At 47.1% G+C, this 17,697-nt stretch overlaps 1 protein-coding gene across 5 annotated transcripts in view; it reads left to right on the top strand.

Annotated features, from left to right (window-relative positions):
- Window positions 1-17,697, top strand: part of KLC1 (kinesin light chain 1) — a 377,498-nt gene that overhangs the window by 189,897 nt on the left and 169,904 nt on the right. For all 5 annotated transcript variants that reach the window (XR_011198745.1, XM_069207275.1, XM_069207276.1 and 2 more), the window contains exon 4: window positions 9,780-9,858. Coding sequence is in view for 4 of the 5 variants with exons in the window: in XM_069207275.1 (XP_069063376.1) it covers window positions 9,780-9,858 (79 nt within the window). In the remaining variant the exon portion in view is untranslated. The remainder of the gene's footprint in view (window positions 1-9,779; window positions 9,859-17,697) is intronic.

Raw genomic sequence — 17,697 nt, 5'->3', positions numbered from 1 at the left:
TTAGGCAGACCAGAATAGAAGGAAAGAAATTAAACCCTTTTAGATTTAAGAGAAAATGCTATTGTACGATAGAAATTACATGCTTAAATGTGTCCATTGACTGAGAACATGCAAGTGATGTGTGTGTTGGAGATAGATGTTGAAAGAGTGATAGTTTACATTATTGCCTCCTAGAGATAAAGGACAGAAGCCCTCAGACATAGTGATAAGTTGAGTATGCTTAAGTGTTATAGTTTCTCGACTACCTAAAGGAGCTTTAGTGTTTCATTGGCGTGGTGTAAAAACAAAACGCACCACCTCGCTCATTTACCTATGTTGGGATAGAAAAGTCCCTTGCATAGTAGTGGATGTGTTCCCATTGCTCTGAGTGCCCCAGCTACAGTGCTACCTGAATCCTCAGTAACAATTTGTTGGCCATGAGTGAATATGGGTTGTGTGTGTGTGTGTGATGGCCTGTTTTACTGATTTCCAGGTTTGCTAAGACCAGGATCAGTGCTGCAGTGGTCCAGACACTGTGCTGGGCTGCGATGGGTCTACTGCTCTTCACCAGCAGCAGCCGCCGCAGTCATCCTCAACCCAGGACCGCTGTGTACTCTGGGTCTTCAGACTCATCTCCAGCATGTGTGGGTTTTACTGAACATCGAGTAGCAGAGACCTAGGGGAGAATACACTCTAATTGACGTGCCAAAGGCACTGGGCCAGTTGAGCCTTGAATAACCATAGTGGGACTTATAAGACTTGTATTCTCTAGCGTGGCCAGGCCTGGATGTTGCATCACTTAAATAGGGAATATCTCCTGGCTGTCGCTAGAAGAGCGAGACACTGGTACCCCTGTGGACAGAGCTAGATTACATACGTTATGAAGAGTGAGTTATTATTTAGTATATACCATATTTCACTTTGTGTGTGTTTAAATATTTATTTTAAAAAAGCGAGTATTTGCCTATAAGTTCATTTATTTAGGTTGTTGAACCTATGTTGAGTTGTGAGCTTGTTTATTCCTTGCATTTAATTTCTCCCCGAAAACCTTGGTCTGCTCGACTCGCACTACCACTTATAGTCAAGTGCCGAATTGGTACTTGGGCCAGTTACTCAAAGCCCATAGTAGGCTGGACTCCAGGACATCAGGAGTAAGCTGCCACCACGTTAGGGCCCACTAACTCCTGCTTGTCCCATGGCTCTCTGAAGGGGGCTCGGACAACCTATAAGACTGGCGAGCTGTTAAAAAGCAGTGCATATGTGAAAGATTCTTAGGCATCCAACTGCTCAGACAGAGCAGATACCAAATGAAACAACAGGAATGACATAGGGTTGGAGTTGGTTACAGATTTACTATACAAACTTGTGGCAAAGCAAACTGATCTTTCTAGAAACGTGCTGCACATGATACTGACTCGAGATGTACCGAGAAATAGCCTTAGTTCTGGCATCTGGAACTTGAATGAACATGGTAGGAGATCTAATTAGGAATGGAATGGCATTGCAATTCCTGTCTCAAGCATCTACGGGGCAAACAGTGAAGGGAGCTTTAATCCCTAAACTCAAGGGGCACATTTCAATATTACAGAGTCAGAGTGCTTAGACTGACAGGAATTGCATAAGGAAAGATATGAATCAATTATTTGTTAATACTGTGGCTATAAATCTAGTGTTGTCCATGAGGCTCATTGCAGATTACAGAAAATGGATATCTGGGTTTAAGCCCTAACTTCACACTTGAATCAGTTGCTTTATTTTCCTGTGCCTCTGTTTCTTTCTCTGACAAATATTGTAAGTGTGAAGAGGCATTCCATCTTGCTGTGTATGCTACCCAAGAAAATTCATTCATTAAGTCAGGAGTTATATTTAAGTACAATCTTGTTTATATCTGATAGAGACTTCTAGTTGCAGATTCCTTACTTTTAAATTTCTCCCAGGCGTCCGACTGGATCTAGAGATTTTCGTGAGCAGTACCCCTGCGCGCCATTAGCTGGTATTGATCGGCTCCAAGACCACCATCATCCGCGCTTGATAGGACATCGCGGTTCCTATATATGCGCCACCCCTGCATACTGACATCAGTTATTTTCTTTCCACATTAGCAAACGCTCGTCTGAAGAGAGCTACCCTGCAGTTATGTTTTCGACTTCTTAAAAAAAAAAAAACGTTTTGACTAAGATTTCTTCTAGTGTTCCAATCCTGGTGCGTCGAGGATGTTTTTCTGAAAGACCGGCTTTAAGGCCTGTGAATCTTGTCATTGGGCGATGTCCATGATGGATCCTTATCTGGTGTGTCTTTGGTGCCTGGAGCATGACCACAACCCAAAGTCGTGCTCCATTTGTCAGGCCATGCATCCAAAGACTTTGAGATATCGGTCCCTAAATTTAATGGTGGGCCGACGCTCGGCTCCACGCAAGTCGGCATCTCGGTTGAGAGAAAGGTCTAGGATCAGTTGCAGAGTCCCCCATCATTGCTATGCCACTCAAAGTCCCCGGGCAATCGAGTAAGTCAAAGCATGAGAAGAAATTTAAGGAGTTGCAGCGTCCTTCGACTTCTCTTCATCCGTCGGCCAATGAGACGAGGAAGCGTTGATGTTCTTGGACTTGCACTGCGGAGCCTTCACCTGGGCCAACTCCATGCCTCCTCGAGTTTCCAGGAGCTGGAGCGACCCCTCCCCAAATCAGAGTTTTATGAAGCTGTGCGCCTCATATTTGGACAGTCTGACACCGATGGAGTGCCTCAGAGCCCCGTGGAGTAGGTAGAGGCCCCTTTGGGTTCCTTGCTGGTGGTTTGAGCCTCAGTGCTGAGGGGCACCCATGGATCCAGTCCTAGATTCGGACCGGTGTTGGTCGTAACACCAGGACCTTCCCTGATGCCAGTCCCAAACAGACACTCCCATCCATGACCGCAAGCAGTGCCATCCCCATTGTAATCGCCGACTCTCACACAGAGCGAACGGGCGTTGTATGATGCCGGCAGGAGCCTTGCCTCCTAGGTCTGATCGTGAGCTCTTTTTTATTTTTTATTTATTTTTTTATGGGTTATGTTTTGAGGATGAATGGAGGGGTCGCTGTACCCTTTAGAATACCAGCTCCCCAAAGAACAACCTACGAACTGGTGTACAGACCCCTGGCGACCCAAGTTTTCTGACCCAACACCCCATCCCAGCTAGGTTTTCCAAGCCTCTATCACCAAGGGTACGTTCTCTTCCACTCCCCTGGATAGGGAATCCAAAACCTTGGACACGCTTGGTAAGAATGTTTTCTTCCGCCAGCCTTGCATTATGGCCCGTGCATACTGCATGCTTTTGGCCTGTTATTCTCACACGCTGTGGGATATGGTTGTGCAAGTACTGCCATAGGTCCCAGAGGAGGCCCAGGCTGTACTCTCTCAGGCTGAGGTTGATGGGAGGGATGCAGTGAACTTCACAATCAGTTGTGGACTAGACACGATTGACTCGCTCGGCAGGAAGGTTTCGTGGTCAGTGGCCCTGAGGTGCCACATCTGGCTGAGAACCTCTGGCTTTTCAGGGAATGTCCAAGCTTCCTTGATGGACATGCCCTTTGATGGCACCCATCTCTTTGGAGATGAGGCAGACTTGAGGCTTGAGTGCTTCAAGGATTCTTGAGTTACGGCCAGGTCCGTGGGCCTCGGGGTGGCCACATGGCCCCCTCAGTCTGGCTTTTGCCCCTTTCGTGGCTACGGAAGGGGCCTCCAGCCTCGCCCATTCCCAGCCAGCAACTCTGCTGCACATGCTACCAAGACTCTGCATGGCCGAGGGCATGGGATCCTCCAACTTCATGGATCAGATGGCCAGTGTTCAGGACAGTCCACCGCCCCTTTTTCTGCAGCAGCCTCTAAACCTCCCTAGTCTGACTCTTCAAAACCAAGGACCAGTTGGCAGCGGGATCCGCCATCACCTGCCCCGCAGGCAATCAATTACTTCAGACAGGTGAGTTTTGCAGATAGTCTATAGGTGCTACTCCCTCCCTTACCCCTCCATCCATGCCACCATCCTGCGATCGGATGATGGAGGATCATTTGTCCCTTCTCTGCGAGGAAGGTATGGCTGTCTTGGCCAAGGGAGCCATAGAGAGGGTCCCAGGGCCAGAAGTAGGGCGTAGTTGTTATTCCTACTACTTTCTGATCCCCAAAAAGAACAAGGGCCACTACATTCAGTCCCTCAATCTCTTTCTGAAGAGGGAGAAGTTCAAAATACTCACTCTGGCCCAGGTTCTATCTGCCCTGGTTCACAGGAGCCTGGATGGTAGAGTAGGACTTGCAGGACGCTTATTTCCATATTCCTGGCTTGCCTGTCTGCAGACATTACTTGTGCTTTGTAGGAAGCTGTCCTGGTATGTGGTGAGTACCTATGATATTATCACCTTATACCAGTTCCAGGTATCCCCTTATTAGCGAAGTGTAGGCAGTGTCTGGAAGCCAGGCTCTCTAGAGGTCGCTGTGGATGAGCAGCCAAGGCATATCTAGGAGACATGGAAAGCTCATGCAATACCACTGTAGTCACACAGCACTTACACACACATGAAAGAGCTACACAGTGTTAAAAAAATAAAGGTACTTTATTTCACTGACACAATTACTAAAATACTAGCTAGGAAACTCTCCAATAGGAGGTAAGTAAGCACACTATGTATGTACAGTAACCATCCGGAATAGGCATAAAAAGCAATAGAAAACAGTGAAAAGCAATAAGGCAATACTGAAGGCCTAGGGGGGAGACCAACCATATCCAAAGAAAGTGGGTTAAGAAGGTCAGGTCCCCAGCCAAGAAAGTGGAATTGGTAGAGGGAAGCTGGAGGTACTAGGAAACCCCAATGGTAAGTACTAGAGTGCTCCCCAACGACCAGGAGGAAAGAGGTAAATTACTAGTTCTACCCAGACCAACCCACAGGAATTCAGAGAAGGATATTGCAAGTCCCAGGCAAGACTGCAAGAAACCAAAGGTGGATCCTGGAAGAGGAAGACCTGGAAAAGAAAGGGACCAATGTCCAGTTCCAGTTGAAGTGTCTGGTGGTGGCAGAAGCCACTACCCACCGATCTGTGGATGCATGAGTTGGTTGACATTGAAACAAAAATGGTTAGTAATGCAGCACTGGAGCAGATGAAGAGTTCCTGGGTGATGTAGTCAACGTCCCATGCCAGAAGAAGGATTGCAGTCAGTCTGTGGTGTGGAAAAACCACCAACAAGCCTTGGCAAAGGCAAATGTTGCTGTTGGAGGAAAGTGGACCTGCCGGGGACCAGCAAGGTCCAAGGGGGACTCAACCCACGGGGAGTCCCAGGCGACCCTCAGCAGTGCAGAGTCCAAAGAAGAGGAGGCAGCCCCCACAGAAGACCCACAGACGAGGAACCCAGGAGTCGCAGAGAGGCCCACGCAGCACACCTGAGGAGAGGTCCCACGTCGCAGGAGAAGCACGCAGAGGGCTGTGCGTTGCATGGAAGAATGCTGGGTCTAGAGCTACACGAAGCCTTAAGACCCCTTGGAGGAGATGCCAATAAGCCTTGGTAGCTGCAAAAGACGCGGTGCACGGGGGTACTGCCCTGCGTGGAAGGCAAGGGCTTACCTTCACCAAAGTTGGACAGCTGGTAGAGAGGACCAAGGGGACCACTTCAGACCACCACCCGTGATGCAGGATGCATGCAGCTCAGGATGAGAGGAGATCCATGCAGCTGGTCGTCATCGTAGTTGGTACCTGTGGATGCTGGGAAATTACACCTTCATTCCAAGGGAGATTCCTTCTTGCTTCTCGTGCAGACTGAACACTTGCTGCCTTCAGAGGATACACAGCCGGGGAAATGTTGCAGTTGCTGAAAGGACCCAGAGAAACAATGTTGCAGAGGAGTCATCGCTGTAGCTGCAGATTGCAGGTTCCAGTGGCCAGAAGTCTAAGTAGATGGCGCAGAGGAGTCCTGCTGGAGTCTTCCCTGTCGAATCAACCCACTGAAGACGGAGACTCTAAATAGCCCTGGAAGGGGGATTGGTAACCTAGCACAATGGGGTCTGACATCACCTGTCTCAACTGGCAACTCAGATGCTCCCAGAGGCCTCTGCCCACCTTAAATTCAAGGTTGCAGGATCAAGGGACCCTCTGAAGGAGCTCTGGGCACCACCCCTGGGGTGGTGATGGACAGGGGAATGGTCACTCCCCATTCCATTGTCCAGTTTGGCGCCAGAGCAGGGACTTGGAGGTCCCTGAACCAGTGCAGACTGGTTTATACAAGGAGAGCACCAAATGTGCCCTTCAAAGAATACCAGTGGCTTGAGGACGCTACCCCTCTCAAGCCACGTAACACCTGTTTCCAAAGGGAGAGGGTGTTACCCCCCTCTCCCACAGGAAATCTTTTGTTATGCCTTCACCTGCCTCAGCTGGTCGAGTAGCAGGAGGGCAGAAACTTGTCTGAGGGGTGGCAGCAATGCGAGCTGCCTGGAAAACCCAAGAAGGCTAGTCGCAGCATTGCTGGGAGTCCTCTAAGGAGCCCTGAGAGTGTATGGAATCATACAACCAATACTGGCAACAGTATTGGGGTATGATTCAGACATGTTGGATACCAAACATGCCCAGGTTCGGAGTAACCATTATGTAGCTGGACATAGGTAGTGACCTGTGTCCAGTACATTGGTAAAATGGCTTCCCCGCACTTACAAAATCCAGAGTAATGGAGCTGGAGTTTGTAGGGGCACCTCTGCTCATGCAGGGGTGCCCTCACACACAGGTACCTGCACCCTGCTCTCTGGGCTAGGAGGGCCAGCCATAGGGGTGACTTATAGTGACTTGATGTAGTGAAAAGGGTGCATGCACCCTTCCACGCAGGCTGCAGTGGCAGGCCTGCAGACATATTTTGCATTGGCACGCATGGGTGGCACAATACATGCTGCAGCCAAGGGGAACGTCTGGTGCCCCAATGCCCTGGGTACCTAAGTACCATATACTAGGGACTTATATGGAGGCACCAGTATGCCAATTGTGGGGACAGCTAAGTCCTAAGCAACCAAATTTAGAGGGAGAGAGCAGTCACTGGGGTCCTAGTTAGCAGGGTCCCAGTGAACACAGTCAAAACACACTGACAGCAGAGAAAAACAGGGAGGGTAACCATGCCAAAAAGAGGGTACTTTCCTACAATCTCTACCAGTGAAGATGTTAACGAAGGAAAGTAACTTGTTCTTCTTTACACAGAAACTTCTCATGATGTAGCAGTGATAACTACAGAGTAGTCATCATAAACTTCAGTAATACCGGCCATTAGTCAGTCAGTGTGCTTTATTTCCTTAGTATGACATCTGCCTATCACCCACAGAACTTCCATCTTTACTGTTACTGATTTATTTTAGAGTTCAGTCTTACAATCAGGCTGTCAGCTTTGCTTTCAAAAACATCAAGGACATGTTGCCTTTTTCTAAATCAACTGCTGTAGACCTTGTTATAGTAATTGCTTTTTTTAAATCTCAAAGGTGAACTTCACTAGTCAACCTCTCTTCCCAAATTCAGTGCCATTTATGACTGCTGCATTTACTAAATATTTGTGTACGGTGGTCTCTTTTGATTTGGAAATATGCGTCATAAATCATTCACTGTCTCTCAGAAATGTTTTTAAAGCACTCATTGGTACACAACATATCAGGGCAATCATATTCACTCATAATTGTTTTTTGTAATATTAATAGCCATTTTGTGTTCTTTTCAGCTTTTTAAAACCGGGCCTGCATTTCACTACTTTCACCAGAGGTCCGTGATTGCCACTGTTTTGAAGGTGGTCTTCTCGTTGCTGACTGCATGAGTGCTAGTGTCCACTGTTATCAGGTGCCATCTTTAAGTGTGAGCACATGTTTTACAGGCCCATATGTCCTTTTAAAGCTGCTTACTGAAAGAAGTATTTTGGATTAAAAAATAGTGTATTAATCCCAGCAACTGTAGGTACAGGCAAGTCTCTAAAATTCAGTGACATTGCTTACACATTTTAGTGAATGTTCTAAATAATGTACATTGCCAAACAGTTAAACAAGGACTTGTGATCATCTCATAGCTTCAGTATGGGCTCGATAGGTACTCATCTAGGAAACCGCAAATGGCCTGTCAGCACAAACCAGCCCCATATAAGCTAATTTTGCCTCTTGATCAAATTCTTGTATGGGGCTAGCAGAGACTATTGATAAAAAAATAAAAAATGGAGATCTGCACAGAGCACTTGGGGGTAGGTCATTTCTAGCCTAGAGCAAAATGCTATAGGGTTGCTCAGAATGGCATACTAGAGAGTGAAAGTACCTGATAAGTGACAAAGTTGTGTTTTCCTCTGAGTCTTCTGTGCCAGTAAGTTCTGAGTTAAGGTCAACTAGCAACTGGAGAATAGCCTCGTGTGGTCCCAAAATGTAGTTGCTAGTCTGCCACAAAAAAAATCCTATTATCTAAATTGAAGAAAGTAATTAACACGAAGTGAATTGACTGGAGGCACTGATTGCACATGATACTCTTACCTAAAGTAATGTCAGTCGTTTAGTGTGCCTCAGACTACTGAAGGACACAGTCTTGCTGCTAGAATTCGATCCTAGGATCTCAAGTTTATAGTAATTTCTCTGTAGTAGATGCATTGGCACATAAATATTATGCAGTCAATTAACCAACTATTCTGCAAGATTGTCCTGCTGTCTAATGAATAGCAGCGCAGCGCAAGGCAGAGGACTGATGTCATGCGATCTGCCTCACTTATTATGTATATTAGAACATGCTGAAAAATTATTGGAATGATGTAATGATTAGCGCTGCACTCGACATCTCATTTAGGAGCTGCATCCAACCAGATAAGGACACAATGTTCAAGCCAGTGCTCCGTTAACTCTTACTTTATACATTTTGATAATTCCCTGCATACATTTTCACCCTGATGTCCAGTACTAGTATCCATGAAAAAGTCTAATCAGAAGTCTTGGTCTCTGATTTTGAGTTTGGCGAAACGTGAGGCATGGCGGCAGGCAGAATAGGGGATATTTACAGCACCACATTACATTGATTCCCCGTGGTGAGGTATTTACGAGATGGTGTATATAACTTTGTTTATGAGTTTGCCAGAGGAAAGTTAGGAACTACACGCAGGAAGAGGTGCTAACTGCAAGAGTTTCCATATGTGGTTGAATTATCTGTAAATTTTCCTGTTAAATGTTGTCAGATTGGACCTCTGAATTTTTCAGTAGAAAATGATGGACGGATGGATGATTGGTTACTACAAAACTCGATTCCAGTCCCTGTACAAAACCCAGTTTGTGCAGATATTAGAATTAACCACCATGCTCGAAATCTAGGCATTAGTATCTTTCTAGTGGTGGAAAGGTTCCAATGCAAGGATCAAGTCTTTGAAACTTTGGGTCTGAGTCACAAAATAATTTTTGAATATGTGAAGTAGTGCTTCTGAATTAATACTTAACTCATTTATGAATCATCCTCTGTTCCTTCACAATATCTTTACATTAAATCACACAATAATACCATCAGTGTGAAAGAAAGTGTGGGTTTATTATTATTTAATCTGCTAACATTCATATTTCCCTCCGGATTTGAGAGAGAATTTTCTGGGCTGCCAGCTTCAGTATTCCTTTTGAACTCTGCCACATGCTGTAAGTCACTTCCTGGTAATGTTTCTTTTGAAAACGAATGAGCAGACGCTAATGTCCGAAATGTTCCCAGGTCACTTCTGTAATACTTCCCCTCTTCTTTTTTGACCTTACCGATTGGAGGATTCTTGAAATGTGCAACTTGGCAGAATCTAATGACTTTCATTTCTCTTTCTGAAGGATGACAAAGACACTGACTCGAACAAAGAAACTCTTGATGACCTTTTCCCGAATGATGAAGATGACCAAGGCCCTGGAAGTGAGTAAGCTGCATGTGACACAGGAACTTCCTTAGTATGAAAAACGAAACAGCGCAGCATCCCTTGAGAGGAAAAACATGGGTTTGCATTTCAAGTTGTAAAAAAACAGATTCTCTCCACTTAAGGAAATCAGATGCCATTCATTTTGTTTGGGCGCCAATCACCATATCTGACCAGGAGTCAGAAGGATGGTTGACTATGGTATGCAGTTGTAGGTAAAAAAAAAAAAAATGTCGTAGGAGCCAGACTAAGTTATGTCTCAGGACTACTAATAAGTAGAACTTGTGGACATATTTTGTTTTGTCTAGCACAGTTGTAATATAATGGAAGAAAGCACAATAATATGGGTCTTTCTTGTGCTGCCTTTTGACAATCTATCCATTTCACAGTGCCCAAAGTAAGTACACTATCTTTCAGAATGATACATTGGTAGTTTATTTTGACTGGTATGTTTTTTTTCAAGTTAGTTATGCGGTTTTAAATGTTGCAATTGTAGGTGATTTGTGTAGGTTGGCACAAAGGTAAATAGCACTCAATCTTAAACGATTATTATAGTGTGTTCTGTGTAAGGGATTTTAAGCCAAAACATGTTTGCTTTTTTCTGCATTGGGTATTTGGTTGTCCTTTTTTTTGGCCGGGCGATTTGGCACAGTTTTGTATGTTTTGATGTGATATTATGCACACAAGGAGATAGTGTGATTATGCTAGATTTATCGGTATGGCTCTATGGTGTACATCACTGTAGTTCATGACAGTGCTGCTTGTTTGGCTTTGCCACCTTCAAGACTAAGTTGCAGAGTCATGCAATGAAGGTGAAAGGGTAACATGCTATTGAGGTGTGTCTGGATTTGATGGTGCATCTAGTAATGATGGTGCATAATGTCATTCTTCCATCAAGTGTGCTCTCCAGTGAGATCCTGTGGTACTGGGCATATGATAGGTGTGTGTGGTATGGATTGTATATAGTGAGCAGGTTGTGTATGTGTGGTGTGTCTTGCGCTACAGTGACAGCTATTCTTTCAGCCAGAGCGTATGTATTTATAATTGTGATTTTCATGTGGGCTTTCCTGAGAGGGGGCAGCAAACCAGTCCTATAGGTGTATCAAATGTGGTGCAAAATGACAGTTTATAATAATTACTACCTGACTAGGGAAGGTAAGACATGTATAGAACATTATTTAGGGGTAAACTTGAGTAATTCCCACTATAACAGTTTAACAAAGTTTAACATATAATTCATGCAAGAAGGTGTTTCCTAACTCCTCACACAGCGGTAAGCTAGGGGAGGGAAAAGGGTTATGGAGGCTGACAACGGCCTGCATTGGAGTTGCACTACAGGGAGCAGGAATGCAGGAGAGGGAAGGGAGCTGTAGCAAAATGGACTGTTTAGCAAGAGTTATATCAGTGTATCATATTAGTGGAGGACATCACTCTAGCAGCCCCTTAAATGTGGGACTCATTCATTGCCACTATCCTCACCCATCTCTTCAGTCTGTTTCGCCAAACCAGTGTCCTCAACTGGCTTGATTGCGTCTGTTGCTTGGTTCCTATTATTGTTATTAGGGAGAGTGGGAAGTTCCACATGTTGCTTATTAGACCTTTAGGGTGGGACTCGGCCTCATGAGATTCACAAGCCTGGTAGCTTGATTTTAGTAGAAGACTTGTCATGCTATGCCAGGCCACTAGATTTGGTGAATTCCTTTGGCTAGCAATATGATCGGAAATGCATGCTTAACAGTTCCTGCTGAAGTTGGTAACATGCTATAACTGCACCTCACAGGTATGTTTGCTGATGAAGAGGTTGCCTAACAATGATAAAAGAGGTAGCAGTGCATAAACGTCACTCAGTATGTCTTGCTGTTTATTTCTGATGTTGCCATCTTGGTCAGAACCCAAGCCTGCAAAGTCATCAACCACACAAGCCATCACTCATCCCAACAGCCCATCTACCACTGAACCAACCCCTACTATGTAAGTAACCCTTAGACCCCTATTATGTAAGTAAACCTTTCAGCTGAATTCTTACATAAGATATTCCTGTCCACAACATCCAATACCACTCCCTTTGCGCCAAAACCTTGGTTGTCCAAAATTGCATGGAGGATAGCAGGTAAAACTGGGCCCACAACTTCACCATTTGATGAAAACAGACTGCATCTCCTGATGTTGGTGGCCCACAAAATAGAGGTTTTACCAGGGCCAGAATGAATTATGGATCAGAAGGGCAGTGGGAATCAGCTGACACAAATGTAGCAACACTTAACCACCAACCTGTCACTTAGTCTAGCATCTCCACAGACATTGTAGAACAACATTCTTGTTTCATCTAAAGCATTCATACTGCTGAAGTGTACGTGTAATACCGACCACAGGGTTGAGGGTCAGTATCTCATATATACACAATGTACTGTGGGACTCATTCAGAGTGCAGGAAAACCCTGGAACATTTTGGAAATCAGCCATCCAATGTCGTATAATTCTAACACAGCAATATCCTATTACTTGAAAAGAAAACAAGGGACTGATAAATGTTGCTGTCAATATTATGTATTCACAATTCATATGCAGTGGTAAGTGGATCTATGAACAAAGTGCAGATGACGCAGTTCTCAAGTAAGTGAACAAACATTTACATCACATATAACAAAATACACTGTACAGTGCCCCGGTTCTTTGCATAATTTTCAGGTGTACATATTAGGACGCTGTAGAACAATGGTGCCAACATTTTGACTTATGTGGACCCCTACTTTATTATTATTAGAACACAGGGACCCCCACTGAATCATTATTGGAATCCAGGGGACCACCCCCACCCACTGAGTCATTACTGGAAGTGGATATCCTGGCCTAAACATCGTTGATGATTTGAACCGCAAAACTATACACAAATACAGAAACACGCATTCCATCAAACATATACAAAAATGAGAACACGTGTTATTTAATATGCAAACAAATATTAAAAAATTAATAGGAAGGTTGGAGCTTTTCTAAATTCAATTGAAGCCACAGATCATCCATACTATATTCGGTTTGATGCACCTGCACTCCTCCCACAAATCAATCTGAGGATAATAAATTAATTTCTGATGGATACACCTACCTGTGGATTCCTCACCTAAAGAATTCTCCCCTCGCGCCAGCTTCGACGGAAATTTCTTCTAACTCTGCATGTCGACGATGACATCACAATAGCCCGACTCCACGCGATGACGTCATCCAGGCAATAAGAAGCCCTCGTTGACGTGCAGACGTCAGTTCCCTTTTTTCCGTGCCTTCGAATAATGGTTTTTCTTCGAGGCTAACAGGGAGCTACAGTTGCGCATCTGTAGTTACAATGTCGCAGCCAAGAAAATCTGGCTTTAAGCCTTGTATCGAGTGTGGGGGTCGGATGTCGATCACTGACCCCCATGAAAATTGTATCTGGTGCCTTAGTTCCGACCATGAGGTCGAGTCATGTGGTTCCTGCCAGCGCATGAACCCTAAGGCGCTTAAGGAAAGAGAGGCTAAATTGTTCCTGGCCCGTTCCAAGAAGAGGAAGGAAAGGCGGCATCGGAGAGAGTCCTCTTCGAAATCTTCGAGGACTCATCGTCGTCATGGAGACTCTCGGCGCCGTCACGACTCCCGGCGCCGTTCGAGTAGAGGTCGGTCCAGGTCCAGATCTGCATCTCCATCAGCTCGGCCCGTCCGACGTGGGAGATTAGCCCGATCGTCACTCCTCCGCCTCCTACGACTCAGACTTCACCTTTGTCAGTGTTTGAAGTTGAGTCTCTTCAAGAACCAACGGCTTCTCCGGAGCAGGAGTTGCCTGGCCAATCATCGGCTTCTATGCCGGCGCCGACACCGCAAACATACCCAGCTTTCCCGGCGCCGGGTACGGATCCTGCGGCATTTTAAAATGCCATGTTCAATATCTTTTCCACCATGACGCCTTGTGGAGGGCATGCAGGTCTGTCGGGCCCTTTAGCTTTTAATTTGGGTGCTCCGCCTCCTTACAAGCCGACGCCCTTCATGCCATTTTTGCCGCCTGGAGCCGCTGCGGCGATGATGTCCTTGGCGTCGCCAAGGAGCCCATTGACGCCTATAACGTCTGCGACTCCAGCACCAGTGGATTCTCCACGGATCCAGTCTACTGTCAAGGTGCCTGTGGCGCCGGAGGGTCCGGCGTCGGATGGATCCAAAGAACGGCGCTGGCGAAGATCTTCGGCGTCGGCCGATGCCTTATCGACGCCGGGTCTCGAATCCAGACTCCGGTCCAGACGTCTAGCTTTGCGCCTCCTGGAGGAAGAGGAATATAGGAGGCAACATCTGGAGGAGGGCGAAATCTTGGAGCCTTCAGGTTATTTTTCAGGGTCTGGACAAGCGGTATTGATACTTCCCCTGAATGGTATTTGGCTTCCCCTGGGGAGTATACCGAAGAGGCTGCATCTTTTCATGCAGTAATAAGGAAGGCTGCAGACTTTTTAGATCTTCCTCTTCCGGCTGCTGAGGTGAAAAGGAACCTTTTGACGGAAGTGCTGCATCCGGCATCAGTGGTGGTGGAGCCTCTCTTGCCCTTCAATGAGGCTCTCCTGGACCCCATCAAGGACATTTGGAGGAAACCTGTGACTTCTACAGCTGTCAACAGGGTGGTAGCAAGGCGCTATCGTGCGGCTCCAGGTGACCCGGACTTCCTCTCCAAACATCCAACTCCGGAGAGTTTGGTTGTTCAGGCTTCGTGCTCTTCCCGGTCATCCCCTGGTTCGTTCCCCGGGACCCCTGCGGACAGGGAGTTAAAGAAAATGGACCACGCTGCAAAGAAGGCCTTTTCGTCATGCAGTATGGCCTTGAAGTCGACCAATGCAACCTGCATTTTGGGACGTTATATTCATGCCCTTATAGAGGAAGCAAAAGGTCATCCAAACTTGCCACAAGAGGTGTGGCATTTGCTAGCGGACGCTCAGGCGGCGGCGACCCAGGTGATCCAGTCTGGGTTGGACACCTCTGACTCTGTGGCAAGGGCTGTGGGCACATCCATAGTATGGAGGTGTCAGGCTTGGCTGCGCTCATCAGGTTTTTCTACGGATGTGCAGGCGACACTCCTGGATCTGCCTTTTGATGGAGAAATACTCTTTGGGACAAAGGCAGATTCTGCTCTTGAACGTTTCAAAGAGAGCAGAGCCACAGCAAGGTCGTTAGGAGTTCAGGCAGCTAGTTCCTCTTCCTTTAGGTCATATAGGAAGTTTAGGGGTTTTGGACGTGGCTCCTCCTTTCGTGGCAGATTCCAGGCACCACAACAATCTGCAAGCTCCCTGCCTTACAGATCCTTCAGATGCAGGGGCAGAGTACGTACAAGAGGAGCAACCCAGCAGCACTCTGCCTCTTCCTCTTCCTCAGGAGGGGTGCAGCAGGGAAAGCAGCCTTAGTCCTCCACCACTCCCTGTTCACTTGTCTTCCGTAGGGGGGAGACTCGCCCAATTTCTTCCAATGTGGGAGTTTATAACACCAGACTCTTGGGTCATCGACATTGTGAAGAGAGGGTACGCTCTTCCCTTTCGGGAGTTCCCTCCTCCCTTCCCTCCCCGCCCATCCTTCTGTTCGGAAGATCATTTTCTGTTACTGCAACAGGAGGTGTTATCCCTATTGGCAAAAGGCGCAGTAGAGTTGGTTCCTGAGCAGGAGAGGGGTCTGGGCTGTTATTCAAGATACTTCCTGATCCCCAAAATGGATGGTCGGTTGAGACCAATTCTGGACTTGAGGATTTTGAATTGGTTCCTCAGGCAGGAAAAGTTCAAAATGCTGACCCTTTCACAGGTTCTTTTGGCGTTGAACGAAGGAGATTGGATGGTGTACTTCCATATTCCGATCCTCAAATCACACAGGAAGTATCTCCGGTTTGTGGTGGGTTCGCAGCATTATCAGTTTGCGGTCCTCCCGTTTGGTCTTACTTCAGCACCTCGAGTCTTCACAAAGGTGATGGCGGTGGTAGCAGCAGAGCTCAGAAGAAGAGGGATAGCGGTGTTTCCCTATCTGGACGATTGGTTGATCAAAGCCAAGACTCCGGAGCTCGTGCGGCGTCACCTGCAGTCGACAACTCAGTTGTTGTACGACCTGGGTTTTTCAGTCATTGTGCCCAAATCTCACCTGGAGCCCTCTCAACGCCTCCTATTCATAGGGGCAGTATTGGACACAAAATTGAATCGGGCCTTTCCTCCGCCCCAACGGGTTCTGGACATTCAGGTGTTGATGCCGATGTTTCGAAATGGAGCGGTAGTTCCAGTCCTCAAAGTCCTTCGTCTGCTCGGTCTGTTTGCTTCTTGCATACTGCTGGTCACTCATGCACGCTGGCACATGAGGGCTCTTCAGTGGTGCATCCGCAGGCAGTGGTTTCAGCACAAAGGGGATCTCGAAGATTCGATTACGATCACCAGAGACTGCAGTGGATCTTCAGTGGTGGGCAGCGATCGGCAACCTGTCGCAAGGAAGGCCGTTCTCGTTGGCTCCGCCGTTGGCCACAGTTGTAACGGATGCTTCCACTCTAGGGTGGGGAGCTCATCTGGGGGACCTGGAGGTCAAAGGCCTTTGGTCTCCAGTGGAACAGAGATTTCACATCAATCTGTTGGAATTGCGGGCAGTACGTCTGGCTCTCAAGGCCTTCTTCCCTTCCATTCGCGGTCAGTCAGTTCAGATTCTGACGGGCAACACTACCGCGATCTGGTATATATACAAGCAGGGAGGAGTGTGGTCATATCTTCTTTGCAGAGAAGCTCTTCGACTCTGGTCCTGGCTTCAGGACCACAAGATTTGTTTGGTAGCAAATTATTTGGCTGGGGTTCTGAGTGTACGTGCTGATGTTCTCAGTCGACGCAGATCGGTCGACCACGAGTGGCGTCTTCATCCGGATCTGGTTCTTTACATCTTCCAGATGTGGGGGTGTCCGCAGATAGATCTGGCACATGAGGGCTCTTCAGTGGTGCGTCCGCAGGCAGTGGTTTCAGCACAAAGGGGATCTCGAAGATTCGATTACGATCACCAGAGACTGCAGTGGATCTTCAGTGGTGGGCAGCGATCGGCAACCTGTCGCAAGGAAGGCCGTTCTCGTTGGCTCCGCAATTTGGCCACAGTTGTAACGGATGCTTCCACTCTAGGGTGGGGAGCTCATCTGGGGGACCTGGAGGTCAAAGGCCTTTGGTCTCCAGTGGAACAGAGATTTCACATCAATCTGTTGGAATTGCGGGCAGTACGTCTGGCTCTCAAGGCCTTCTTCCCTTCCATTCGCAGTCAGTCAGTTCAGATTCTGACGGGCAACACTACCGCAATCTGGTATATATACAAGCAGGGAGGAGTGGGGTCATACCTTCTTTGCAGAGAAGCTCTTCGACTCTGGTCCTGGCTTCAGGACCACAAGATTTGTTTGGTAGCAAATTATTTGGCTGGGGTTCTGAGTGTACGTGCTGATGTTCTCAGTCGACGCAGATCGGTCGACCACGAGTGGCGTCTTCATCCGGATCTGGTTCTTTACATCTTCCAGATGTGGGGGTGTCCGCAGATAGATCTGTTTGCTACTCAGGAGAACGCGCAGTGCCCGTTATTTTGCAGTCTCCAGTATCCGGCGCAAGGAGCTTTGGGGGACGCGTTTCAGATGTCCTGGGAGGGTCAGTTGCTTTACGCGTTTCCTCCCATACCCCTGATTCCTCGAGTTCTGAGGAAGATCCGCCAAGACCAGGCCCAGGTCATCTTGATAGCCCCGGATTGGCCAAGAAGGGTATGGTACACAGACCATCTCCAATTCTCTCTGTGCCCTCCGCTCCGTCTCCCTTACAGGGTGGACATCCTCTCGCAGTCGTAGGGGCAGA

This window comes from Pleurodeles waltl, chromosome 9, assembly GCF_031143425.1.
Source record: "Pleurodeles waltl isolate 20211129_DDA chromosome 9, aPleWal1.hap1.20221129, whole genome shotgun sequence".
NCBI lineage: Eukaryota > Metazoa > Chordata > Amphibia > Caudata > Salamandridae > Pleurodeles > Pleurodeles waltl.
Note: the sequence above shows the minus strand (reverse complement) of the source record. Positions and strands in the feature narration are given on the sequence as shown.